The sequence below is a fragment of the Chelmon rostratus genome, chromosome 14 (genome assembly GCF_017976325.1).
Source record: "Chelmon rostratus isolate fCheRos1 chromosome 14, fCheRos1.pri, whole genome shotgun sequence".
In the NCBI taxonomy this organism is placed as follows: domain Eukaryota; kingdom Metazoa; phylum Chordata; class Actinopteri; order Chaetodontiformes; family Chaetodontidae; genus Chelmon; species Chelmon rostratus.
This window is the reverse complement of record NC_055671.1, coordinates 13,895,062-13,921,327: the sequence shown is the minus strand read 5'-3', so window position 1 is coordinate 13,921,327 and position 26,266 is coordinate 13,895,062. Positions and strand designations below refer to the sequence as shown.

Sequence of the window (26,266 nt, the reverse complement as noted above, 5' to 3'; positions counted from 1 at the left end):
TCAGTTGTATGCTACATATGTGGCACTATTGTGTGTCTATACAGCCCACAACTTTACATCTCTCCTCTTGTGTCTCAAATTCTTCTGCTTCATACAGTCGACATGACTGCTTCTTCTTTCCCGTCTTTATTTGTCTTAAACACACCATAACATCTCCCTGTGACACAACATTTTTCTGGATTTTCACAGTGTCCTCACAAAAAAAAGTTTCAGCCACTTCAGAAATTGTAAAAACATTTTAACAGGGCCTTTATCTGCGCACGCAGTGGTAGCGTTGATCTCTGACACAGGGGCAGTACGTGTTAGCAACGTCCAGGACTCGAAACTAATGGCATCCCGGCGTCCCCGCGACAATAAAAAATGTGTTTGGGATGTGTCTGGAATAGGGAACCGCTGCTGACATGAGCCTAAAAAGCCTATTGAGACATTGTGTGTGATATCAGACAATACAAACACACTTGATATTGGATTTCTCGAAATAAGCAGCTCTCTTAAAGGTGGCTGCTGTCTCTCCATTAGCGCAATTTACAGATGCAGTTGACCCAGACATTACTAGATAAATGCTTTCATTGATTAATACATGGAAGCATTGTAATTTTTAAATAAGAATTTTCTTGGCCGCAGCCACACTGTGCTATAGCATTAAAGAGCCAAACACCACCAATATCTTTCGACTTAAGTTATAATCATTACTTTGAAGCACTTGTTAAAGATTTCTTTCTTTCCTTGATTGCTGTTGAAACAGTCTGTCTCCTGTGGAGCTGTGTCAGCTAGCAAGTACTTTTCACACTTATGATGAAGAGGTAGAGGAGGTAGTTTATTGCCGCCTGAGAAACAAGAAGTCATGTTGCTAAATGTAAGTCATGGCAGAGTGGATGACCTTGTGTTTTTAAGTTGAATCAATTAACTTAGTTTTATGTAGAGGTGTTTTTGGATGTTTTGATGAACTGGGACACTTTCTATTTATCACTTCTGACTTGATTTTTATTCAGCCTTTATTCTACAGCACCCCTACTTTCATGCAGCAAATACGAATCGCTTCATCGTAAGCATTTGCCCCGTGAGGAGCGACGATTCTGTGAAAGGAAGATGAGCTTAGAGGTTTTAAAGTCGTCAAATCAGTTTTAGCTTACAGCCCAAAATGACCCCTTGAAGACCTAAAGGCGATAATCGATGCGACTTGAATAGCTAGCTGAATGTTTAATGGCTTTGAATGGGAATGCAAATTGGCATAAGGTGGGTGTGAGTGGGTAATTTCCCTCTGTTTAACCACTGCTTATGAGCAATGCTGAGCAGCCCTGTGGTGCAGATGGTTCTGTGTGTTGGACGGTAAATAAGACCATTGCACAAAGAAAGAATGCATATTCTTTGTAAATGTCTAATGTCTTGTGTCCTAACAACATGTTTGGAAACAAAACTATAAAAGATTTGTCCATATTTGTAGCAGGATTTCTAAAACACATCATATTCCAAACATAGCACAGCAACAAATCAGATATTGTATATATATTTTTTGTAATTCAGCAGAGAACAGTGTTAATACAGCCACAGTTGCTGCACACCAGAGCTTCAGGGAGGTCGGAGCAGGCCTTTCACTTTAATCAACCTGCTATTTTGCTCCGGACCCTCCACTGACGATGAGTACGCATCCGCGTTGCCGTGGCAACAGACAGATTTGATTGGCAGATCCAAGGGAGCTTTTGGAATTTCTAATCAAGTGACTGTCTGGCCTCCTTTCTGTTTGGCAATATTGCTGTTTGACTGCTGGGATTTAGCCACATAAAGAAACACTGATAACGGTAGCAATTAGCCTCAGACACATACTAATGGCTGTTCAAAGAGTAAGGATGGGCTAGTTGTGGTTTGGAGCTGCATATATGTGTACTTGACTACACTGTAAGACTGTGATATGCACTGATGGAATTAATTTGCATAGTAATGTGCACATATTTTGAACATACAGTGGGCTTTGTGGACAGAAATGCATTTAACTATACCTCAGTTTGAAGTAATGAGGTTGAATCCAACCTGCAGATATATTAGTATTTTTTGTGTAAATGTGTTTTTACCCTGCACCTGCTTTGAACCTGGTTAGAAATACATAGCTCCTCTCCAGGTTTGCCTTGTATTTTACAAAGAACGCTATTTGATGTTTGTTAAAAATTGCTGTCAGGACCACAAAAAGGGGACTATGTGTTACACCTAATAAAAACACCTCAGGCCTTCTGCCCTCGACAGGCACATTGCTTTTGAACTTTCCAGCTAAATTATAATACAACAGAAACAGCAATTAAATGGCTTCTATTGAGTGAAACAAGAGCGCAGCTAAAACAAATGATTGGCATAAAAGTTCTGACAAAGTATTTAAATGCCTGAGTTTTATTTACGTATTTACTTATTTAGTTTTTTCTAAAAACAGTGTTATTCTGCTAATCTTAGTGGTACCATTACTTTAATGTATTTTGTTTTCTACCCTGTAATCATTGTAAAACAAGGCAGTTTGACAGTAAATGTGTTACGTGCCCATAAGTAATCTTCAGCACACACCGAATGAATGTAGATCAACAAATAAATGAAACGACTGAAGAAATTCACTATATTTTTAGATCAAATCAACACGTGTGTGTAGCTGTTGCAAGGCTGCCAAAGTCAGAGCAAACTCACACTATCATACACGCACACACACACACACTGGCAGAACCAAACTGTTTTTCATAATGACTGGATGAAACCATCGAGTCAGATCAGCATCAAAGGAACACAAAAGGAAGAAAATGAAGTCTTCAAAAAGTAAAAGGTGACAATTAGAGCTGCCCGTGGTTTCGACTAATATAAGCTTGAACACTGAACACATTGAACTGCTGCGTAACCGTGATGGATGGTGGGTGTCGCCACCCGGCCAACATGTACCAGCTTGACACATAAGGATGATGGATCACAGGGGATTGCTTCAGTGTCATGTTCTGGCTTTGTGAAGAGCAGGTGAACCGATCTGAAACAACAACACGCTCACATGATCCGAGGCCAGCAGAGCATGAGAGAGATAACGCAGGGCGAAGCCTCGAATCTTCTTCCTTTCACACCCTCAGTCTTTTATGTTTCCCTTAGCTTACTTCCGCTGGCTAAGCAGCTAGGGGTCAAATACGGGTTTAAATGCTCAGAGAGGTGCATCTCATTGAGCTCACAATAAACACTGTTCGCAGTCGCAGTAGTCTCCCTTTGTAGCTCGCATAAAATACGGCCAATTCCAAACGTCCTGACGCAGCAAAGTGTGCAGCAGCAAATGCACACCAGCATCATAAATGTTTATTGTTGCCTTGTAAAATTAACAAACCTCTGTTGGGAATGTAGAGTGCTGATGAAAACAGGTAGCTTGTGAGGTTTATTGTGTGTACTGACCGTTTGTTTGCTAATGACAAGATAAAGAATGAGGGAAAGTCGGGAAAAGAAAGTCAACTTTAAGTGGCTGCAGGGGCCACAGGGAGTCTTAAAGGAAAAATGCTGTTATTTCCAAATGGTGGGTCTTATATCATTCTTGCTTTGATGTATTCATCTTTTGGACTTTTTTCACCATATTCCATTAGTCAGTTATTTGGCAGCCGTTTTGAGCGATTCATCACAGCCCCAAGCTTCTAGTGTATCTGGCGCACACGTTAAACACATCAAAAATGATTGAAATACAATTACAAGAATGAAACTGCGATGCCAACATCTGAGTTGTCAGTTTTCTTCTTAAAGTTTGTCTCCTGGCATTGATTGAACCCCTAAAAACTAATTTCTGTTCATCAAAATTACATATGTAGATGTTTTTTCCATGAAAAATGTATTCATGCATTACGCCAATTGTTACTACTGTTTTTTGGATTCATACCAAGTTTATTCCAACAAAAAGCTAGACTTTTGCCTTCCTTTAGCATGGGTGGATCTAAGCAGTCACCACCTCCATCTCCACCCACCCCTGTGCCGCTCGCCTGCAGCTTCATCTCTGCTCATCAAATCAGTAGCTGAGTTATATGACAAACTGTTTTGAGTAATGTTTACCGTAACTTTCTTTGTCAACACCACCAAGCCATATTAAATGTCCTGTCAGTATTTGACATGAATCATCATGGCAGGCTAATAATAAAAGATAAACTTACCAACATGCTGGCTCGTATTCGCCGTGTCCCCTGGATAAATGGATGGAACAGCGTCGGGCTTCAGTGTAAATTTTGTGACACAGCAATGCTCTGAAAAAGGCCACTGCAGGCTGCATCTTGGCTCTCAGATGGCTTTTCAGATCCTCTGGTAATACATGAACGTTCATCATTTCTCTTTTTGCAACTTTGCAACCGAAAACAGAGCAAGTCTCTTCCATCGTTTTGAAAATATTGGAACTTAGCTTGCAAAAATACTGATTCATTGCTTCTCCTCTTGATGGGATTGGTTCTTCATGAAACCCTGATTGTCTGAATCCGTGTTTGTAAGGCTGCAATTGGTCCCCTGCAGTTCCAAGGTGGAAATGCTCAGGCACAACTTCTTTAAAGAAATGTATAAACAAGTAAATAGAGGTCTGTGGAAGTTATGAATCGTTGCAAAGAGGAGCTAAATGCTTCAAGACGTCAGACCTTTTGGAAAGAGGCGATGTCATCAGACCCACTTGAGAAATTTCTTGTGTTGTGCGTCAGATGCTTTTGTGTTTTTAGCTCGATCGGCCCAGCACAGCAAACAAACTGACCGAGTGCCAGAGCTTTAAAGTAGATACAGTGGATTACAGCGCTTGTTTGGTTTGGATCATTTGGACCATCAATCACATTTCTGTAAATTGCGATGTCTTTGCTGTAATCAGTTAGATTAGTACAACTATAAAATATCCAGATTGCCAAATTGCCTCTGGAGTTAATGACAGTGATTTACAGTTCACACTTCTATCATTGAGTGTGTGTCTGTGTGTTAACATGTTTTTCTCTACACTCCAGGAAGCCCAATAAAATCTAATATCAGTAAACAACAGGGCTCACTCAAACTGAGCTACAGATTTATTTAGCTGATCATTATCGTGTGTAAAAATGGATTTTTAACAGAAAATAATTCTTTTGTTTGTGTGTGCTTGTTTAGACGGACCGCGGCCATCCCAAAAGGAGATCATCTCGCTCAGAGCCTTCATGCTGCTCTTCCTCAAACAACTCATACTAAAGGTATAATAAGTGTTATTACACTGTATTTATCTGCAGACAGCCTGCTCTCTGCCTGCGTTTTCTTATTTTCTTCTCATTTTGCTGTGGATGTTTCTGGGCTGCAATCTTTTGGCAGTGGGTGTGTAGCCCCCAGCCAATAACAGTGTGCAGGTAAGGTCAGGAGATCACCAGATGACTGTAAGCAGCAAGAATCCAAGAGGAAACTATGAAAATGGTGGATGTAGCGCTGAAAACTGTTTGTTTACAAAATTGACCAATAATTCCTGCATAGCATACCTTCATGTTGCAAGAAACCACTTTCCTCCATTATGTTTGCTGTTATTTTCTCCGTCCTGGGGACCACTGCCTTAATCTAAAATGTGTGTGTGTATGTGTGTGTGTGTTTGTGTGTGTGTGTGTGTGGTTGCTGCTGCTTCACTGTTAACATGCATCAACAGAAACAAGAGTAATGAAGTGATCTGAGGTTAATAAGATGAAAAAACAACTGGAGATCCCGAGTGTTTTGGTGAAAGATGCCGTGTCTGTTTTATCCACAGGACCGAGGCGTGAAGGAGGACGAGCTGCAGAGCATTCTTAACTACCTTTTGACCATGCATGAGGTAAATGCCACCTTCTTTGTGTCAGAATAGACGCTGTGAGAGAGGGCAGCACAAAAAGAGACAGTGAGAGCGGTTGAGTGGAGCTGGTGGCTAAATGTGCATGATAATTTGTGGGCTGGAGTTATGGTCCACTTAAACGAGTGAGAGTGTGAGTCAGCTTCAGTGCTGTGACAGCATGAAAAATGGCGCAACAATGGACTGAACAGAATGTACTCTTCTGTAACAATTATATCTATTCTTGCTCTGAAATACCACCTGCTCCTACGCAACCCCCCCCCCCTCCTAGTCCACCCCTACAACTCTGTCTTTGTCCTCTTAACCTTCTATTCTTCTGTCCCGACGGGCTTCCTCTTCTTCTTTTATTCACCTGTTCGACTTGGCTTTCTTTTCTCCGCAGGATGAGAATATCCACGATGTGCTCCAGCTGTTGGTGGCCCTGATGTCTGAACACCCAGCGTCCATGATCCCTGCGTTTGACCAGAGGAATGGAATAAGGTGAATGCTGCCCACGTGTACATGCAAACATGGAAGGATTTGATGCAACACCAGATCTGAGTGAACATGGTTTTTGTCAGACCTACGAGTCATTATAAATCACTTATTAAGGCCTTATTCTGCATGACCAATACACATTCAAATCAATATTAATTGTAATACAACATTAATTATTCAGTATGAATAGACAAAGTGATATATCTGTACATTTCTGTCATTTACACATTTTTCTAAGCAGTGAGAGATTTAGACTTAAGGATGCAAAATGTGCAAAATGTGATTGTATTCTCTGGTTTTTATGATAGAAAGTAACGTTCTCTGCCTCTGTCTTTGTCACATGATTTGTCTGGTGAGCAAAATAAAATCGTCAGCTTTGTTCCAGAATGGTTTTGTGCAGCATCCGCGACATAAATGCTTCACCGCAATGCCCTCGTGCAAATGTTCAGTTACAATACTGATGTTACAAATACGAAGGGTAGCTTCAACCAAGCAGTTGATTTCTCAGAGACGGCCCCCGACTGTGCTGCTAATTCTCTAAAAGCACAGCTACACATGGATGTCTTCTTTTGTTGCTATGGTAAATCTTCTGCTGAACTAGTCAGCAAACTGTTGTTTTCCCATTTTTTTTCTTTTTTTTTTTTACTTTTATATCCTCTGAGTCCACTCCTTTGAAGAAAATGCTTCAGTCAGCGCACTTGTTCCTAACTCTGAAGATGTTTCCTCAGTATCAGGCAGCAGGTGTTTACCGCACATGGAAGAACTCCTTTTTGCATTCGTGTCGGGTATTTTAATCCCTTCAGTGACATGTAATCAGTGTGGCTGTGTGGTTGTTGCAGGGTGATCTGCAAGCTCCTGGCCTCAAAGAGTGAGAGTATCCGGGTCCAAGCCCTCAAAGTCCTGGGCTACTTCCTCAAGCACCTTGGTCACAAGTCAGTACCTCTTTGTCTCTGTCTTCTCTGTCTGCTGTATTCCTTTGTGTGGTGTTAGGTGCTCAGTAAATAGTGAATCCCTGAAATAAGGGAGCACTTTTTTTTTTGTCACAACTAAAACACATATACTGCATCAGGGTATTGAGACTGAAAGGCCTTACATTTAGGTCTGAGTGTGGGAAAACACTCTGCAGTAAAAACTGCAGCAGTGCAGCCTCCAGTGAGCCTTTGAAGGACTGTTTGTTTGTGTGTGTACCCGAAGATAATGTCCTCATCATCAAGTCCAGGCGGAATAATCATTTTGACATGGTGCACTGGCAGGGAGGTGGAACCTTGATGAGCAGCAATGAATGCTGGGGGGTTTATTCATCCCATGTGACACACACGCCTCTTGCTGCACGACATGGGAGCAAGCAGCCAAGCTGCACCTGAGCCCCGCACCTTCAGTCCCCCACCTACTTAACATCTGCTCGCACCAAATGTCCTGTGGGGCTGCCCCTTCAAGTTGACACGTTGCCTCAATACTTATGGAAATCTAATATTGATCCAGGTAGTAATTTACACACAGTACAGCCAAGCATTTACACATCTGAGAGACATTTCAAGATATTTTTCAGAATAAATACGGCTCAAGTCAATTGAACATAACCTATTTTCATGTGATTTACCGCTTATGATGATTTATCGGCTTAAAAAACAGGATAAAAAATAAGAGTTTCAGCTATGATCATGATTCCAGAGCCACTGACTCTGTTTTATAGAATTGTTGATCTCATAGATTAAAGTAAAACCAGTGATAGTCAGTGTCATATCTAATGAACAGCTGTGTTTGTTATGTTATAGAAGCTGCTTGCCATTCCTACTTGCTATGGGTTAACAGCCAGTCTTGATAAATCGACATTTCTGCAAATCTTACTGTTGCTGACACCTACAAGATATGCATGTGTGCATATGGCCCCTTATTCTCATATCTGGTGGAGAGCAGAGTGACATCACTGCATCACAGGCGCATCATCAGGGCATCACCTAGACCACAAATGAGCTGTTGTGGATGAGATTTATACCACTGTGTTTCTTGTGGACTTACAAGGTGTGTGTGTGTTTTGTATCAGTGATGGTGATGTCTTATTATGACAGACCAGGATTCATAGACATAATGCGTTTATTTCCATGTAAGTATGCCATCATGCCCTCAGTTATGTATTTTGTGTTTTTTATTCAATTTTTTCTAACAGACAAGGGGGTGAGAACTATATGTCAGAAAAAACAATTTGCACTTTCTGTATAATGTAATTATTCTGTTAGAATAGAGAGTAAAATTAGTAACTCATTAAATTGACTGAAAAACTAATTAAAACATGATAATGGGAGCTAAATGATTTGTTAGGAATATTTATATGTGATTAGATATTGTCCAAACTTTTCTTCATTTCTCATTTCTAATGACCTGGTTATAGTCAGGAATATGGAATAAAAAAAAAAAACTCAAAGTTAGTCAACCCTGATTTCTGAGCCTCTCAAGTTAAAAGCCTCTTAGAGACACAATTTTCGCCCACTGGCAAGGTTAATAGCCAAGCATAATCATTTGCAGCCATATGAACGTTGCCCCAGCGACTCCTGCAGTGTTCTGTTAATGCCTCTTGTTAATTTCTCTTGTTGGTATTCATTTCTCATCCTCTTTGCTCCCATCATAGCCGACGGGGCCACATGGCGCCACCAGCCAATACGAGATCATCATCAGGCTAGTGACAATCAATGTCAATTTCAACTGTCATAAATTCTCTTATGAATGGCATGCTGTGTGTGTCTGTGTGTGTGTGTGTGTGTGTGTGTGTGTGTGTGTGTGTGTGTGTTTCCCCGCAGGAGGAAGGTAGAGATCATGCACACGCACAGTCTGTTCACATTGCTGGGGGAGAGGCTGATGATGCACACCAACACCGTCTCTATCACCACCTACAACACTCTGTATGAGGTAAGTGACAGTTTGGCAGCAGCTCACACACACACACACACACACACACACACACACACACCGCATTGCTATAGCAACGCACATGCAGCGATGCCCTTTTAGTCCCTCCTTTGAGTTGTCAGAATTCAAGTGATTGTCTTGGCATTTAATTGACGGCTGTTAATCTTCTGTCTGTGCAGATTCTGACAGAGCAGGTCTGCACTCAGGTGGTTCACAAACCCCACCCTGAGCCTGACTCCACTGTCAAGATCCAGAATCCCAGTAAGTACAAAAACACGAGCTCACGTCTGTCTGTCTCGCCGCGTTCTTTGCTCTGCCAATGATGCAGAGTTGTTTTAATGCGAGTAAACAAACAACAAAGCCTGAATTCAGAAGCAGTCACTGCTGCCATCTCCCACTTATTGATCTGCCTCACGCTCTCCTGTCCTTCACATTCTTGTCTCTCTCATTCAAAATACTCTTTATGCATTTGCTTCTCCCACCCTCTCATCTCCTTCCTCTTTCCCGTCCCGTCCCCATTACCCGATTTTGCCTCCCACCCAGTGATTCTGAAGGTAGTGGCCACCCTGCTGAAGAACTCCTCTCCAAGCGCTGAGCTGATGGAAGTCAGGAGACTCTTTCTTTCTGACATGATCAAACTTTTCAGTAACAGCCGCGAGAACCGGCGGTAAGAGCACCCAAATGGCCGTCCTTGCATTCACTCAACTACATGTCATTTCCTTTCTACAGCGATTGTTATATTTTGATATTAAGCCCATGCTGCAGCCCAGCTCACATACAGCGTTTGTGTTGTGTCCCAGCTGCCTGCTGCAGTGCTCTGTGTGGCAGGACTGGATGTTCTCCCTCGGATACATCAACCCCAAGAACCCAGAGGAGCAGAAAATAACCGAGATGGTGTACAACATCTTTAGGATCCTGCTCTACCATGCTATCAAATACGAGTGGGGAGGGTGGAGGGTCTGGGTTGATACCCTATCCATTGCACACTCCAAGGTGAGAGCAGGATACGCACTTTTGAACTCTCTTAATCACACTGGTGTACAATACTTTGCATCACTGGATTCAACTCTTTGTTTTGCATTATATTTCTCTTAGACTTCTGCATAAAGATTGTAATTTATCCACAGTAAATGTCAGATTTTGTTTGAAGAATCAAAGATCAAAGGCTTTTCTCTATGCTCACCATTTTGCTTCACAACCATCAATCATACATGAAGAAATCCACTTGTGAAGAGACAGAAATACCTATTTTCTCATCAAGAGCAGCCTCAAATGACTAGAAAACCTAATCATTATGAGTGATGTAAAACTCTTAATGTAAAATTACAGCCTGTTTTTTGGAAGCTGCTGAAAGGAAATTTGAAATATCAGCAAATCCTGTAGAAGTAGATAAGGAAGGTTGACACAATAACAAGGTTAATCACTACTTAATGCCACTGATGATCGCTGATTAATTAATCAATATACTGTAGAATGAGATGGTACAGTCGGGGGTGGGGGTGGACTTTTCCTTTAAGACACGGTTAGTTTCCCCACAGTCACATGTCTTTATGCTCCTTTGTCTGATGTTAAAAAAATCGACTGATACTGATTTGTGAAATGTGGCTAAAGTTGGGAGAGATCACTGAATTTGAAATCTATTGCACTAAAAGTGAACACACAGAACTGATGATATTGATTCGTAGGTATTGATATTTTTGAGTGATGCTTACTTAAAGGCTAAAAAAAATTATTGATTTGTACTTTTTTCAGTGACTTGAAAAGCCCAGAATGAGTACCATGCTGCTGGCATATGATTCATATGATTCAGTAGATATCATTTTCAATACTGATCGCCTCTCTGTTCGCTGGTGGAAATTTAACTCACCCATTTTCTCGTCGCTGTGCAAAAATGAGGGGACATTATGGATGGTGGTCTAATAGTCCCGTTAGGCTGGTGTCCCAGTTTCATCCATCGGGCCTTTGGTGCAGATGATCTATGAGTCCCATAAAGACTACCTGGTGAAGTTATTGATGTGAAGGTTAACTTGTCACCGCTTGTGTTCTGATCACATAATCAATTATATCCGCACCATCTGTCACAGGTGACCTACGAAGCTCATAAAGAGTATTTGGCTAAGATGTACGAAGAGTACCAGCGGCAGGAGGAGGAAAACATGAAGAAAGGGAAGAAAGGCTCCGTGTCCACCATCTCTGGACTTTCCGCCACGCCTGCCCCTGTTGTCAACGGCAACCTGGAGATCGACGACAACTCCCAGACGCAGACACCTGAGAGCGAGGCTGAGTACAGCGAGGGGGCTGGCGGAGACTCGCGCAACCTCCTCGCCGAAGGTGCCGTGAAGCGACCCAATGGAGAGGCCCTGACACCCGGGGAGCAGAGCGCTGGTCCGGGGGTGAGGGTGGAGGTCCACGACCTGCTCGTAGACATTAAAGCAGAGAAGGTGGAGGCCACAGAAGTGAAGTTGGACGATTTGGACTTGTCTCCAGAGGGCCTTAGTGGAAGTGTAGGTGGAGGAGGTGGTGGAGGAATAGAGAACGGACCTCTGGTAGAGGTGGATTCTCTCCTGGACAGTGCTTACTGTGCTGTAGTTCAAAACCTAAATGGGAATCTGGCGCCTAAAGATGACACGCCAGGCTCAGGGGTCGGAATGGGGTCAAGTCTGGGACTCTCGGGAGTCAACCTGGAGGATGATGGGAACATGGGTCCACTCATCACATTGGCTGACGAGAAGGACAGTGTCCCGAGCAACAACGGATTTCTCTTCAGCAAGGTAGGATGTTATATGAGGATAATTGTCACTGATTGCTAAAAATCTTCCCCTCCTGACTTAGAATATACTCCACCAATCAGTAACTGTTGCATCTCTACCACTTCTTAGTCTTCCTACTTTCCCAAAAGGAAGAAATGTTGTTGCTGAAGACTTGTCCAAATTTTTTTTTATCACCTCATTCGTCTCTTCCAGGTCGACGAGAAGCTGCTTCCAGCTCTGGCAGCCACAGACCCCCTTGTGCTGCCGAGTCCAGACCAGCCCACTCCATCCGGCCCGGTCCCAGCTCACTCCACCACCAGCGCCAGTGACGACCTCAGCCTGCTGGCCCACATGACGAGTTGCGGCTCTGATTTAACACAGACCCAGAGCCACACATCTGGGGAGCTTCCGGAGGACGGGCCCTTCAAGATCCAGAGCCCTCTTGCTGACATCAGCTCCATCGCCGAGGCTGAGAGCCAAACCCAGATCCAGGGAGCCTCGAGACCAGATTTCCCAGAGGGAGAGGGCACATCCGGACCAGAGGGAGAGGCTGCGGGGCTTAAGACCGGAGGAGACACGGCCAGCACCACCTCTGATACAGAGAGGTCGGATGATGGGAAAGACAAGGACACAAAGAAGATCCAGACTACTGCGACCACTCAGGTGTGTTCATGGTGAACATGTGTCTGATTCGTTCACACAGGTCTGCACATAAGTTGCTGGCTCACTGTTACTGGACTTTACGTAGGATGCAGTTGCACCTACTGTACTTCTGCAGCTACAATGCAGACTGTATTTTAAAGAGGGAAGCCCTTTATTTCCCGTGACCTTTTTTCAGAATGTATAAAGACGTGTGGTTTTGACTTTAGCATGTGATAATTGTATGACATTATTAGGAGAACAAAAGTCTATACTTTATCATCCTTGTGATCAAACATTCTCCTCAGATAATTTTTGGCTGTTTTTCAGCTAAAATCTAACACACTTGGGAAGCTTTGGTTGGCTGCTACTTGTCGTTATTTTGTTCTTGCAAGCTGGAACCTCCTGAAACAAAATCACATCAGCGTGGAAACTGCTTCATACAGTCTGATCTGTCGGTCTCTGACCTGATCCATTAAAGGAGTGAGGGTTTAACGGCCTTGGTCATGAGTACCTCATTGGTGGTAAGGATGGAGGGAGAAGTGCTCTTACACTTGCCCCACCTAGATTAATCCTGCCGTTTCAGGGATTGAATAGGTTAACCTTTGGTCTCAAGCCTTGGTTTCCAGCCACCGCTGACCCAATGTGATTATGTTGATTAGTGTAAAAAGTTCAGCCACGGACAGTTTGTCTGGACAGAAAAGCCGAATGACTGCTGACACATACTGTACACCAAGTCTCCTTAACAGCTGAGTGAATACAGAATCCCAGAGAGTCCTCTGAGGTTTCTCTTATGAACCTGAACTTCACAACTCCAAGTTTTATACAAGACTAGTAAGAGATGCGTTCAGCTACCTGACTGCATCTTTGCCTCCACCATTCTGCAGGCCCTCCATGGTCGTACTGCAGCCCAGCTGGAGCGGGACCTACGCGTTGATCTGGGTTTCAGGGGCATGCCCATGACGGAGGAGCAGCGCCGACAGTTCAGCCCCGGCCCACGCACAACCATGTTCCGCATCCCAGAGTTCAAGTGGTCGCCAATGCACCAGAGGTTGCTCACTGACCTGCTCTTTGCCCTGGAGACTGACGTGCATGTGTGGAGGAGGTGAGTGAAGGTGTTTGAGGTGTGTGTGTCTCTTGCAAGTCAAGCACAAAATAAGGTCAGCTGGTTTTTCTATGTTTATATGTTTAATTCTGATTAGAAGATCAGATTAGAAGACACTTTTGAGCAACCCTCTGATGTGTTACTGTAATAGCAAGATATTTTGTGCCATACAATAATTCCACTAGTGTTTGTATGACAATTTAGATCAGACTGAAAATATCCAAAAATAAATGGAATGGCTATGATGTCTCAATTTCCAAACTCCATTTTTCTGTTGTTCATCCAACTCTAATTTTCCATTTCAGCCACTCCACCAAGTCAGTGATGGATTTTGTGAACAGCAATGAGAACATCATCTTCGTCCACAACACGATCCACCTCATTTCTCAGATGGTGGACAACATCATCATCGCCTGCGGAGGCATCCTGCCTCTCCTGTCTGCTGCCACCTCCCCTTCTGTAAGTGGCTCCACTCTGCCCCTCTGTGGTAGGAGGGAAAACTGCAGGTCAACACCTGCTTCACAGGATTTCGACGCAGGCGTTGACAACAAATGCAGACTTTGAAGAACCCACTTTAGATGATCCCCCCTCCTGCTCAGTGCAGCGTTGATCTTGCATGATCAAATAGGTTAAAGAAATTGTTGTGTCTGTTTTTTATATTTTATATTTTGTAGCTTTCTTTAACCTATAAAATCATGATAGATCAACAATGATGTCATGAGCCTTAAAGGCTGAATTTTATACTTGCAAAAAGTTCTATTTCATTTGGCCTTAAATTTAAAAATGGGTTCACTAATTAAACCTTCAAGATCATTCTCTGGATTCCTCTCATCTGTATCCGTATATTTAAACAGCAATCAAACACTTCTTGCACAGTATTTTAACCTTTATTTGATCTTTGTTCTGATCCCTTTAATTAACAATTTATTTAATTTGATAGTTTGCTAATCTATTTAATTCAATCATCTTTCTTTTTTTCTTTTCCTCTCTGTGTTACATGTATTCTGTGTATTTTCTTGTCTTTTTTGTCTCTGTTTTTTGTCTGTTTTTGCATGTGCAGAGTTCTAAGAGTAGTGCCAACACTGTAAGTCGCAGTTTCTTCCTCTCTTTCTATTCTACTAATACTTCGTTCTGGTTTATTTACCATTGTGACTGACACTAAACCTTGCTTGTCTGACATCCATAGTGTTTCTATTTGTTGTGCTCCTTTGCTGCTAATCAGTACTTCCCCTTATAATGTTTGTATCTACTGTGGGTATGCATTGATCTCTCTGCCTCAGTGTATCAAGTTCTTAAAGTTCTAAGGACTAGATATATTGAACTAGATACACTTTGTATGATATTCTAACACTATTAGAATATTTATACAAATACGGGGGATTGAAATAGACAAAAAAGCTCAGACGGTCAGGAATGATTATAATGAGAAATTAAAGTGAGAATATATATATAGAGGTGAAAATAGTATATTTTATGAGAGAAAAAGCATGAGTTTTCCAAAAGTCCTTGGGGGTTGCAACTGCTAAGCCTGTCCCATTTGTATCAACACTAAAGAAGGCAGGAGGAGCCGGACCCCAGAGGGGGTCAAAGGGAGAGGAGGTGACCCCTGTTCCTGGGGGAGGAGGCGCAGGGGGAGAGGTGCGTAAAGAGCCTGAGACTCCCACCATCACCAGAAGAGCTAAGAGCACCAACCCAAGCCCTTCTGTCCTCACCTTGTGTGTCTGTTCTCCCCCAAATGTCCGTGCTCACTTGCTCTGACGAGCCCGCACTTTGTCGACTCTCCACAGCCCTGCACGTCCTGCTTAGTGAAGCAGAGACACAGCAAACCACACACTTGGTTTGATTGCAAGTTTTAACCCCTGCTATGCTGCCTGCAGATTTGTTTTCAATACAGATATACTGAAGTTTTGGTAATTAAATACATACGTTGGCGTAAACATAAGGGGACTTTGTTTAATTTTATGTGAAGTCTATTCTGGGCTAGCTGTACCTGTCTCTACACTGCTACTGTTCCTGCTAATAGGCCACACTGCTACTGTCACAATCCCACTGTTACCATTACCTGTGTGTCATCAGGCTGTACCTCCTCTGTGTACCTCATGTTGCCAGACTTCATCATTTAAGTATGTATTTCACTTAACCAGCATGACACTCAAAGGTTGCTTTTCCTGTTTGTTGGTACCACCAGCCATGACTGTTGCGGTCATGCTCATGCAAGACCCAGCTGCATACATTGTCTAAAGGTTTCTTCTGTTGTTTTAAAGAGAAAAGGGGACATGACAGTATTTCCGCACCTTTTTAAAAACAAAAGAGAGAGCGTTCAGTTCATTTTCACTGAATAACTGGCAAGCGCGTGTGTGTTTTATCCTCCCTTTCCCAGACGGAGTTGGAGAACATCGAGGCGACGCAGGGCATGTCCTCAGAGACAGCGGTCACCTTCCTGTCTCGTCTCATGGCCATGGTGGACGTACTGGTGTTTGCCAGCTCTCTCAACTTCAGCGAGATTGAAGCGGAGAAGAACATGTCGTCAGGAGGGCTGATGAGGCAGTGCCTCCGCCTGGGTGTGTGCTAGTTTGATGTCTCCAGTCCTAACCCAAATTTAAAGCCATTTGACTGCAGAGTTAGACTCTCACACACCTTCATGGGCTTGTTGTGTAGGACTGCAACTAAAAGTTCTTTTTGTGACGGTTCATCATTTTTCTATGAATCAGTTTCATACCCAAAGGTATTCAAATTCCACAACATTCAACAGCTGGAAGCATAGAATTTGTGATTTTATCTTAATCAATACGTTAAGTTTTTTTGAATTTATTTTCTGTCTGTCTGCCAACTAATTAAACTATAAAACTTGTGTGTAAGACAACCTAAGACTGATTGTGTATTGCGCAGTAGATGTGCATACAGATGCTCAAAATGTATCATCTTCTGATTTCTCAGCTATTAAATTCTTTATATTTTTTTCACCTGCCTATGCTGTTCAGGGTGGCCAGTTTATAACAGGGCTTTCTGTAATTGATTTATGTTGCATGTTCATGGTTGGTCTTGAATCTAATGTACCCAGCCTTCAAACAAATCTGTGCATCTGTAGTACATCAAAGGAGCCGGTAAACAGGAGCCAATAAACAATCTGCAGGATTCATCCCCGCTTCTGTTTTCATCCAGAAAAGAAATGCTGCGGCATGTTCAAAGCCCCTTCCAGTACATCATACTCACAGGTTTCATCTCCACCTCTCTGTGTCCATCAGTATGCTGCGTGGCAGTGAGAAACTGTCTGGAGTGCAGGCAGAGACAGAGAGATCGGAGCTGCAAGTCCTCCTTAACCAGCAGCAAGTCACAGGACAGCCTCCACAGTGCCTCCACCACCAGCAAGGTACCACACACACACACACACACACAAATCAAAAGCAAATTCTGCACACAACTCTTAAACGTACAATATGTAACATTTCTGCATTAAAATGCTTAAAAATGACAAAACCTATGTTGTATATTTTGTTGAATTGTGTACTTACATTACCAAACTAGATGTGTTTCCAACAATGTTCAAACCCAGAGGGATCTGTAGTTTTATTCAAGGTAACACTGCTTTTCATTTGGTCGCCTGTCAATTGCGACAGGGGAAACACCAGATGATACTTCAGAGGGTGAGGAAGGAAGGTGGAGAACACCTTTTCATCAGCAATGAAGACAACAACTCCAATGATCCACGCCACTCAATACCTCATCAAACGACGTCTTCTGTTTTCGTTGTTCTGATTGAGTAGCAGCAGAAGTTATATACTGTGCGTTTGAATGTGACACAGAAAAGTGCATATGTATGACACACCACATTTGACGGTCTGTCCTCCATATTTAGCAGGATCCAGACAGACTACTGCAAGATGTCGACATCAATCGTCTTCGAGCCGTGGTTTTCAGAGATGTGGTAAGCATGTGTTTGTGTGTATTTTTAGTGTATACAGAATGCATGTGGGTAAAAGTGCAAAAAGTGTTGTTTTTACTGAATAAATTTGTTTGTGTGTGTGTGTACTATTTTGCTGTAGGATGACAGTAAGCAGGCTCAGTTTCTGGCGTTGGCAGTTGTCTACTTTATCTCAGTTCTCATGGTGTCTAAGTACCGGGACATTTTGGAACCCCAGCGGGAGATTGGCAGGTCCACCAGCCTATCAGGGAGAAGCATCCGCCATGAGATCAACTCCCCAACCAGTACAGGTGAATCTTGACATTCTTTTGCTGCAATATCCTCAATATTAGGGTGTTATCTCGGATAAGCCCGTGGTGACTCATCACTGTAGTGCTGGTACAGTGAATACAGGCCTCAGGCACACAACAATACCTTTGTCGAGACAATTAGACAAGACAGAATGGGGAAGACAGAAGGGTATTACTTACACAGGAATAAGCAAAGAAAGCTAACAAGCGAGAGGAAATAACTGAGTATGAAATGTTAAAAAGAGACAATGTGTCGTGGAGTTTCTTCACAATGCTTTCTACAAAAAGAAATTCTATTTTTGGTGTAATTATAACGCAATTTATCCTCATAAAATCACACTTCATCTTTTATTTCTTCTCCTTTCCTCCAGAGCACCCATCCACAGCCTTCTCTGACCGTGACAAGCAGACCCCCACCCCCGTGGACGATTCTCCCCGGGCTGGACTCCCCCACACAGACTCAGGCATCGGAGAGGAGGGCCACGTGGCCGGGTCCCTGAATGGCTCGGAGATGGGCCTGGGGCTCGGCCTCGGCCTGGTGGGAAGAGAGACAGACAGAGACAGAGACAGAGACAGAGACATGGGAGGCGTAGGAGGAGGGGGAGGAGGCACAGATCTTTTGTGTAGCCTGTCCGATGTTAGGAGGTCACAGGAGAGCCTTCTGGACTCTCCTCACAACCCCAGTTCCACCCCCAACTCCAGCCAGGCCCCGCCTTCGTCCATCTCCAGCATCAGCCAAACAAACAAAGGCATCAATGTCAAGGTGGGTCTGTGTGACCCCCACTCAGACCTGGCTGCTCGGATCCAGATATGTCTAGTGACTAGTGATTAGATTTCTTTCTGCAACCATTATGTAGTATGTTTTAATATGCATATATGTATGTATTTCCACTCATAGAGATAAATGTGGCTCACTGAGGCCAGGAAATACACACCCTGCATCCTTAATGTCTTTAAAATAAATTTTGGTTGATCAAGCCACATCTTGTTAGCTGTGTGGTTGGATCATATTCGACTGATTTTAATGCTATGTCTGAATAGTGTAAAGATCTTTGAACTTACGCTTTTTTTAGAGAGGTCCTTACTCATTCACATTCATAGTTTGATGCTGGAAAAGGTGTTATGCAAAGCCTACATTGAAAGCAGAATTTACAAACTCATGGAATCCCTTTTTGAAGCTGAAGAGCAACCAAGAATTAGCCAAGCCATTAAACTCCTCACAGTCCTGTAGTCACCAGATGGCTTCTCCTCCGAAATGCAGGAGATCCTGAAGAGCTTGGTGGCGGCTCCAGTTGACGGCGGGGACTTGGGACAGGAGTCAGGGCCGACGCCCTACCACCCAGACCCTGCCCTGAAGACGCATCCCATGCTGCCCATGCAGTTCCACTCCTTCGACAGGTCAGTCCCAGTTACTGTTTGACCTATAAGAGGCAGAAAAACAGAGCCAGCGCAGCCTGACACATCCATCAATGAATCGTTTTTTTTAGCCATTGCTGATCTTTTTCAAATACGTATTAGCATGCTGCTATTTGTCAAATTGCTGCAGATCAGTTTTGGAAAAACAGTGGATGCAGAAATCGATCAATTGATTTAGTATTTGGAAACTGATTCTCCCCTTTGAGCTAAGCTCTGTAGATGGTGACATTTACAAGATTCACAAGCGTGCGTCATGTGTCACATTGAGTTTAATTTTTTCTTGCCATGAAACTAATGCGCTGATAAAAAAACATGAAAATGTGAATTCAGCACAATGGCAGTTTCTTACATTCAGACAAACATTGCGAAGGGATCGAGGTACTACTGCTGAATAATAAAGTCGTGGGACATGACAGGACATAAAGTCTGAACAGAGACTCAGATTTTCCTCTCTTTTCAAAACTGTTCACATATAGTGTCTCCACTGAGTGATAACCTGCTTGTGTCTCCTGTGCACCACTTAGTCTCCTAGATCCTGCCCTGAGGCAGTCCTTGAGAGCCAAGTTATTGATTGAAGACAATATGCATAATAGATCATGGATGGCTGTATATCCATCTGCAAGATGCCTACCCGATATATCAGTCTATCTGACTCGTGCAGACAGGCTTGATGCATCTATTCCATCAGCCTCTATAAATTCACACCGGGTACATAGTTGTTAACAAACAGCATTAGCTGTGTTTCTAAAGATATATAAATTCTACCAGCCACTGCTGTGGTTTTCAAATCTAAATACTCACCATCCCTACATTTTTGTTATGTGCTTGTAATGTTGGCATTTTAGGGAGTTAATCAGGTTTTATAGCGCTGCATATATGGATGATATCAGGAGCAGGGCACAAGACTCTCTTGAAACCTTACACCAATTAGAAACCGATCCGTACACTGAAATATTAATTGTGCATTGCAACTACAACCCTGATTCCAAAAAAGTTGGGACGTTGTGTAAAAATAAAAATAAAGGCAGAATGCAATCATTTGCAAACGAGCTGTGGTGACTGACAACAGTTTCACAAAGTGTTCTTGAGCCCATGTCGTAATCTCCTGTATACAATCATGCGTTGTGGTGAGTGCGGTGAACCTCGCTCCATCCTCGCTTGTGGACGACTGAGCCTTTCCAGGATGTCACTTTCATTCCCAATCATGATACTATCACCTGTTACCAATCAACCTGTTTACCTGTGGAATGTTCCAAACAGGTGTTTTTGGAGCGTTCCACAACTTTCCCAATCTTTTGTTGCTCCTGTCCCAACTTGTTTGAAATGCTTTGCTGTCATCAATGCAGAATAAGCAGATATTTACAAAAATCAATGAAGCTGATGAGGTCAAACATTAAATATATTGTCTTTGTACATAGCATTTTTGAATCATAGTTGTATATATTTGTTTGACATTAAAGGTGTTCCCTGATATTGATATCCTGCTCCCTGATGTTGTCACCCGAGAGTTCTCTCTCATGTGTGCAGCTTTGTCTGATGCCCTCGTGTCTCATCTGTTGCAGGAGCGTCGTGGTTCCGGTCAAAAAGCCGCCGCCTGGCAGCCTGTCAGTCAACACGGTGGGCACGCCCACCACCAGTGGAGCAGCCACCGCTGGCAGCACACCAAACATTTTTGCTGCTGCGACAGCAACACCCAAGAGCATGATCAACACTACAGGTGAGAGATGTAGTACATTGTGAAACTCATATCTTTCTTCACACCTTTCTCTTTGCGATGCTATGAACTTAATTCCTTCAGCTTATACTTTTGGGTGTTTTTGCCTGCATACATTTGTTGCACTGCTTCTATTCAGTGTGCATTTACGGGAAGGCAGCAGACAGACACCTGCATTATGACAAAGGTGTTTGTGTGAAAGGCCTCCACGATTCAAAGGCTGCTCGATGAAGCAGCTGTATTTCTTCTGGTTTTACAAAACTCTTTGATGCTTTACTCTGCTGTCCTTTGACAGCCAGAGCGAACTAGAATAGAAACAAACTGAACCAACAGATCCAGGATCCAGATCAATCCGGTTGCAGAAAACACAGCAAATTTAAAATATCTCACCTGTGCTGGATCATGTATTTTTCACACAGCTCACGGCTCATGCAGGAAAAAACAGATTATTTATGATTATTTACCCAGAAATGGTATTAAATAAGAATAAATTTAATAACAAGATAAGAGTCAAATATAATCAGCTGACATGCAGGTCAGCGCTGTTTGTCTGCAGCATCAGACTCAGCAGATCCATTGTTGCAAAAAGGATTTGTATTCAAGGCTCAGACGTGTTGTACAGTATCATACATGCATAATGGACAAGGAAGGGATTTGTTCCCGGGGATGGATTCTGTATATTGATTGGAAAGCTATTTTCACAAATGGGGGCCATTACCAGAAGACACGCAGCAGCACGTCCGGTGAAATACTTTCCAAATTGAATTGGCCACAGCTGATCGGGACATTAATACATTTCTTTTATTATTATCCTGCACGCTAATCTCCGTCACGCTCGACTCATGTTATTATAAAGCATGTCTTATTTTTCACCACTCTCCCTCCTGCCCTCCCGTCTAGGTGCCACAGACTCTGCCTCCTCGTCCTCCTCCTCTTCTTCGTCGTTTGTCAACGGCGCGACTAGTAAGAATCTGCCAGCGGTGCAGACGGTGGCGCCCATGCCGGAAGACACTATGGAGAACATGAGGTCAGAGCTCTCGACATCACAAAGCTCTTTATTGCTTCAACCATTAACTTTCCTCCCGCTCTTTCTTTTTTTCCCCTCCTCTTGGCTTTTGTTTTTACGTTGATTTGTCTGTTTTCTTGGGTGCCTGTCGTTTTTCCACTCCATTCCCGTCCCTCTTTCACTTCACACTTAGGTCCTCATCCTTCCCAAAGAGTTCTCACTAGCAGTACACTCTCACAGTCATGATACTGATGTTAAACAGCAGGGTTAGATATGTTTTGTCTGGAATTGGGAACAACTGGGGTGCACCTACATGCTTTTTGAGGCCTAGGTTACAGACAGTACCTCATATTATTCATTATTATTTGTGATGTCAGGAGCAGCGTAGATGCAAAAAATGTTCCGACATGTAAGAACGACAAATTTGACAATTGTACTGGGTGAAATGACTGGAAGTTATCAGCCATAAAAAGGACTGATTCCGAAAGCTGATATCGACTAACAGAAATCAAGCTAATGAACTAGTAAAACTACTGTATCTGTGGTAACTCACGCGCACATATGCTCTGCCCACATGCACGCATTAACCGCCCACACATCTCACTCAGTCTACACTATGGTGCTCTTCATCCCTGACATGGCAGCTGTGTTGTAATGTTCCTCTTACAGTATACTGTAGATCATGACGATGTCAACAGTCCTTTCGAGTTCTTCTTTGAAAACGTGTAAATAAAATTGTCATAAACATAAATCTGTGTTCTAGTTGTTTTCCATATTCTGTGTAGGCATCTGACACTCACTTATAAAATATCCGATGATCTGCGATATGAGACTGTTCGTAATTAGGAAGCAGCAGAACAGTAAGAAGAATAAATAATTCCTTTGAACTTTGTGGCCGTTTGTACTGTAACATTTCTGTCCATGTGCTCTCTCCTTAGACATTTTAGACAGTTTGTTGTGATCTGTGCCGTTACGTGTGCTTCTGAAAGTGCACACGCATGTGAGTGGGTGGGTGCGTGCGTGTGCATGTGCTCCTTAATCAGTGTGCATGTCTGTACGTGTGTGTTTGTGTGTGTGTGTGTGTGTGTGTGTGTGTGTGTGTGTGTGTGTGTGTGTGGTTTGTATTGCAGTGCCTATTGTGAGGTGGCGCAGTGTGCGCTGCGCAGCGGTCAGACGCCCCCTGAGCTCAAGTCTTTTAGCTCTCTGGCAGGCTTCCAGGCAGCTCCCCGAGATGCAGGACAGTGTTTTAGGCAAGGAGATACTCGTCCTGTCCCCATGCCCCACCCCCACCCCCTCTCCTCCTCTGCCCCACCTCCACCACACACCCTCTGCTCCGCCCAGCCACTACTAAATGTTCCCAGAATGCCATGGGAGAAAGGACAGACATCTTTTTGCTAACAGCTTCGACAGTTAGCATTACTTTTGTTGCAGGGCAGCAGCTCATATTTTTATGATTACAGTCAACTCTGTCACTTCTGGCATGGTCGTCTTCTCACACTAACCCCAAACCAAAGATCAGACCTGAGTCAAACTGTCTTTGCAAAGAACAGCTTGCTTTAAATGACTCGAACGCTTGTTTTAACCTCCAGATGTCACTCATCTGGTCCTTTTAGCGGGTTAAAACAACATTGAGATTTGTAAACAGGAGTGACCCAGGTCTGTGTCAAAAATCACATGCTTATAAGGCCAAGAACATGCACTTCACTGCCATCATGGCTCCATAGTTTAGTGTGCTTTGCTGTTCTCTTCCTGCACATAGAGGTATTTTACTCTGCACGTGATCTACACCTGTGCACACACACACACACACAAAGGAAGATGTGTAGCACTTACAAGACAAGTCAAGACACAATATACACAGTGTTTTCCTGTGCAGTTTAAAATAAGGGCAGGTTTAGCTTTCATTGCACTTCCACCTTCAGTCATCCACAGATGCTAAGCTGATTAGCTCAACTGTTAACGTTAAAACTGATGTGCCATCAGCCGTTACTTATCAATACTAACCCAGGCATAGTGCTTCCATACAATCATTACATATGCTTTGATTCTGTGAATTTTTTGTGTCTTTTGTGTCCATTTCAGACATTTTTCTATTTCTTTCACTTGAATGCCTCTCAGCTCGCCTTTTCCCTTCTCCTCCCCTGTGTCATTTGTCCTGTGCTTTGCTCTCCTCCCTTTTTCTCGCCTGTCTCTACTCATTGCTTGCATGCTTTCCTTCCTTTGTCACCTACTGTATATCCCCCCTTGCAGTTTTGCCCCACATGCCTTTCTACCCTCATCTGTAAGTTGCTTATTTTACCTCCACTCCCATTCTCTTCATCTTTCTCTCGATTTTTTTTATTTATTTATTTTTTAGCATCACCACCAAGCTGGAGCGTGCTCTGGAGAAGGTGGCCCCCCTGCTGAGGGAGATTTTTGTGGACTTTGCTCCCTTCCTGTCCAGGACGCTGCTGGGTAGCCATGGGCAGGAACTGCTCATAGAAGGTACAGGTGCTGTACACGGCTCCTTTTTCTCTAACTGGCGTCTCTCTGTGGAGTCTCCCCATTCACTGTCCCTCACTGCGTTGTGTGTGTGTGTGTGTGCGTGTGTGTGTGTGTGTGTGTGTGTGTGTGTGTGTGTGTGTGTGTGTGTGTGTGTGTGAGAACGACTGGGTGAAAAGAAGCGAGTGGGTGAGCGAGTGGATGTGTGCTGAGGTTGAGCGTGTGAGCGAGTGTCTTTGAGCTGGCTGCTTCACTCATTCGTCAAAGCAGGTATGAAGTCAGTATCTTGCACCCTTTTCAAACAGCTAGCTAGATCATGTCAACATTGTAGAATCAGATTATGTTCAGATTTAGCGTTAACACCAGCGGTATTACAGATTGTACTAAATGTGATGCACTCCTCTCTCTGCCCACCTGCTTCCTGGCGTCCTGTTTTCGTGATCCACCGTCTCAATGTTCTCTCTCCCTCCCCTCACTTCCTGCTCCTTCCCCCCTCCTCCCTTCCCCACCTTTTCTCTCTGCTGTTTGTTCCTGTCTTCTCTGTGGCATGCTTTTTATAAACTTTAAACTTGACTGTGACTACTGTATGCAATAGCAGCAACCGCTGACACTACAGTGTCTTCTTTGATGATATTTTTGTGTCTGGCAGCGATGTGTGTGTGTGTCAGAGAGGAGGAAATAGAGGCTCCTGACTGTGCTCTGTGTTTCTGTGCTGCAGGTCTGGTGTGTATGAAGTCTAGCACGTCTGTGGTGGAGCTCGTAATGCTGCTCTGTTCTCAGGTCGGTAACTCCTCACCTCTCCTCTCTGTCTCTCTGTTAACTGTCCTTACACATGTGATCCTCAAAGCCGTCCTTAACTTGTCTCATTTCGAACTCAGTCAGAAAGTGTTATAATTAGCGTAAAAGTCGGCTGCACATGGGAAGCTGTTGAGTTATCGATTTGCCCTCAGAGGCAGGGTCGACTGTGTAATGAGCGCATTGCAGATGTAATACAATATCAACTCATACGCATCATCAAACCGCGCTTTTCCCCACATCAAAGTCAAGGCCACGAAAGCAAATTTTCCGTGTCGATCACATGCATGTAAACTTTTCTTGTACTGGATTTAAGGACTAAATTAAATCACAAAGGCATCACAGCTTAATAAATTCAGACTGTTATGGGTTATTTATCTGACTTGCTTTAAAAGCCAGTATCGCTGTTTTCCTGAATAACACTCAAAAGACAGGGCGACAGCAGAGAAGCACTTACCACTACAGAGCATTCCCCTGAAGGCGAAGGTCACCAGCGCTCTTTTTCTTCTTTATTACAAAGTTTCTCCCTATTATTCTCTCTTTTTACGGGGTCTGACAGCCTGTAAGAGCTCTTGTCCTTGGCGAAGCCCCTCAGTTCTTTCCTCTTGCTCTTCTTTTTCTTGGTCCCTGCTTTCTTCTCTCCTTTTTTCCTGCCCCATCTTCAACTGCACCATCAGGCACCTCTGCTTTCCTGGTCCATTTTAACTCCAGTGATCCAGTGGCAACTGCTTTCATCTTCCACCGCTCTCAACACTGCCTTTTCCTCGCACCACTCCCTCTCCTTCCCCTCTGGCTGGCTGCTCGTCAGCATGTATAGTATTACCCCTGGCTCCGGCCTCGTCTGCCATTAGAGGCCCCGGAGAGCGAACCCTAGCCCAGATATCGATCCGCTGAATGGGGGGGGGGGGGGGGGGGGGCAGTGTAACAGGAGATGCTCTCACATGTCCGTAACAGCCTTGAGAGCTAATGGAGCTCT

At 43.5% G+C, this 26,266-nt stretch overlaps 1 protein-coding gene across 2 annotated transcripts in view; it reads left to right on the top strand.

Annotated features, from left to right (window-relative positions):
- nbeaa (neurobeachin a) overlaps positions 1-26,266 on the top strand; it is a 92,563-nt gene that overhangs the window by 51,478 nt on the left and 14,819 nt on the right. Inside the window, exons 14-38 of one of the 2 annotated variants that reach the window (XM_041951652.1) lie at positions 5,098-5,177; positions 5,714-5,776; positions 6,174-6,271; positions 7,108-7,200; positions 9,064-9,172; positions 9,352-9,433; positions 9,716-9,839; positions 9,973-10,165; positions 11,257-11,943; positions 12,136-12,585; positions 13,449-13,666; positions 13,972-14,125; positions 14,727-14,750; positions 15,221-15,304; positions 16,047-16,227; positions 16,912-17,036; positions 17,523-17,591; positions 17,710-17,878; positions 18,250-18,641; positions 19,140-19,276; positions 20,857-21,011; positions 21,909-22,035; positions 23,145-23,264; positions 24,371-24,498; positions 25,214-25,275. In XM_041951652.1, coding sequence (XP_041807586.1) covers positions 5,098-5,177; positions 5,714-5,776; positions 6,174-6,271; positions 7,108-7,200; positions 9,064-9,172; positions 9,352-9,433; positions 9,716-9,839; positions 9,973-10,165; positions 11,257-11,943; positions 12,136-12,585; positions 13,449-13,666; positions 13,972-14,125; positions 14,727-14,750; positions 15,221-15,304; positions 16,047-16,227; positions 16,912-17,036; positions 17,523-17,591; positions 17,710-17,878; positions 18,250-18,641; positions 19,140-19,276; positions 20,857-21,011; positions 21,909-22,035; positions 23,145-23,264; positions 24,371-24,498; positions 25,214-25,275 — 4,124 coding nt within the window. Of the gene's footprint in view, positions 1-5,097; positions 5,178-5,713; positions 5,777-6,173; positions 6,272-7,107; positions 7,201-9,063; positions 9,173-9,351; positions 9,434-9,715; positions 9,840-9,972; positions 10,166-11,256; positions 11,944-12,135; positions 12,586-13,448; positions 13,667-13,971; positions 14,126-14,726; positions 14,751-15,220; positions 15,305-16,046; positions 16,228-16,911; positions 17,037-17,522; positions 17,592-17,709; positions 17,879-18,249; positions 18,642-19,139; positions 19,277-20,856; positions 21,012-21,908; positions 22,036-23,144; positions 23,265-24,370; positions 24,505-25,213; positions 25,276-26,266 lie in introns of both variants that reach the window. The other variant, XM_041951653.1, reaches the window with a different exon arrangement.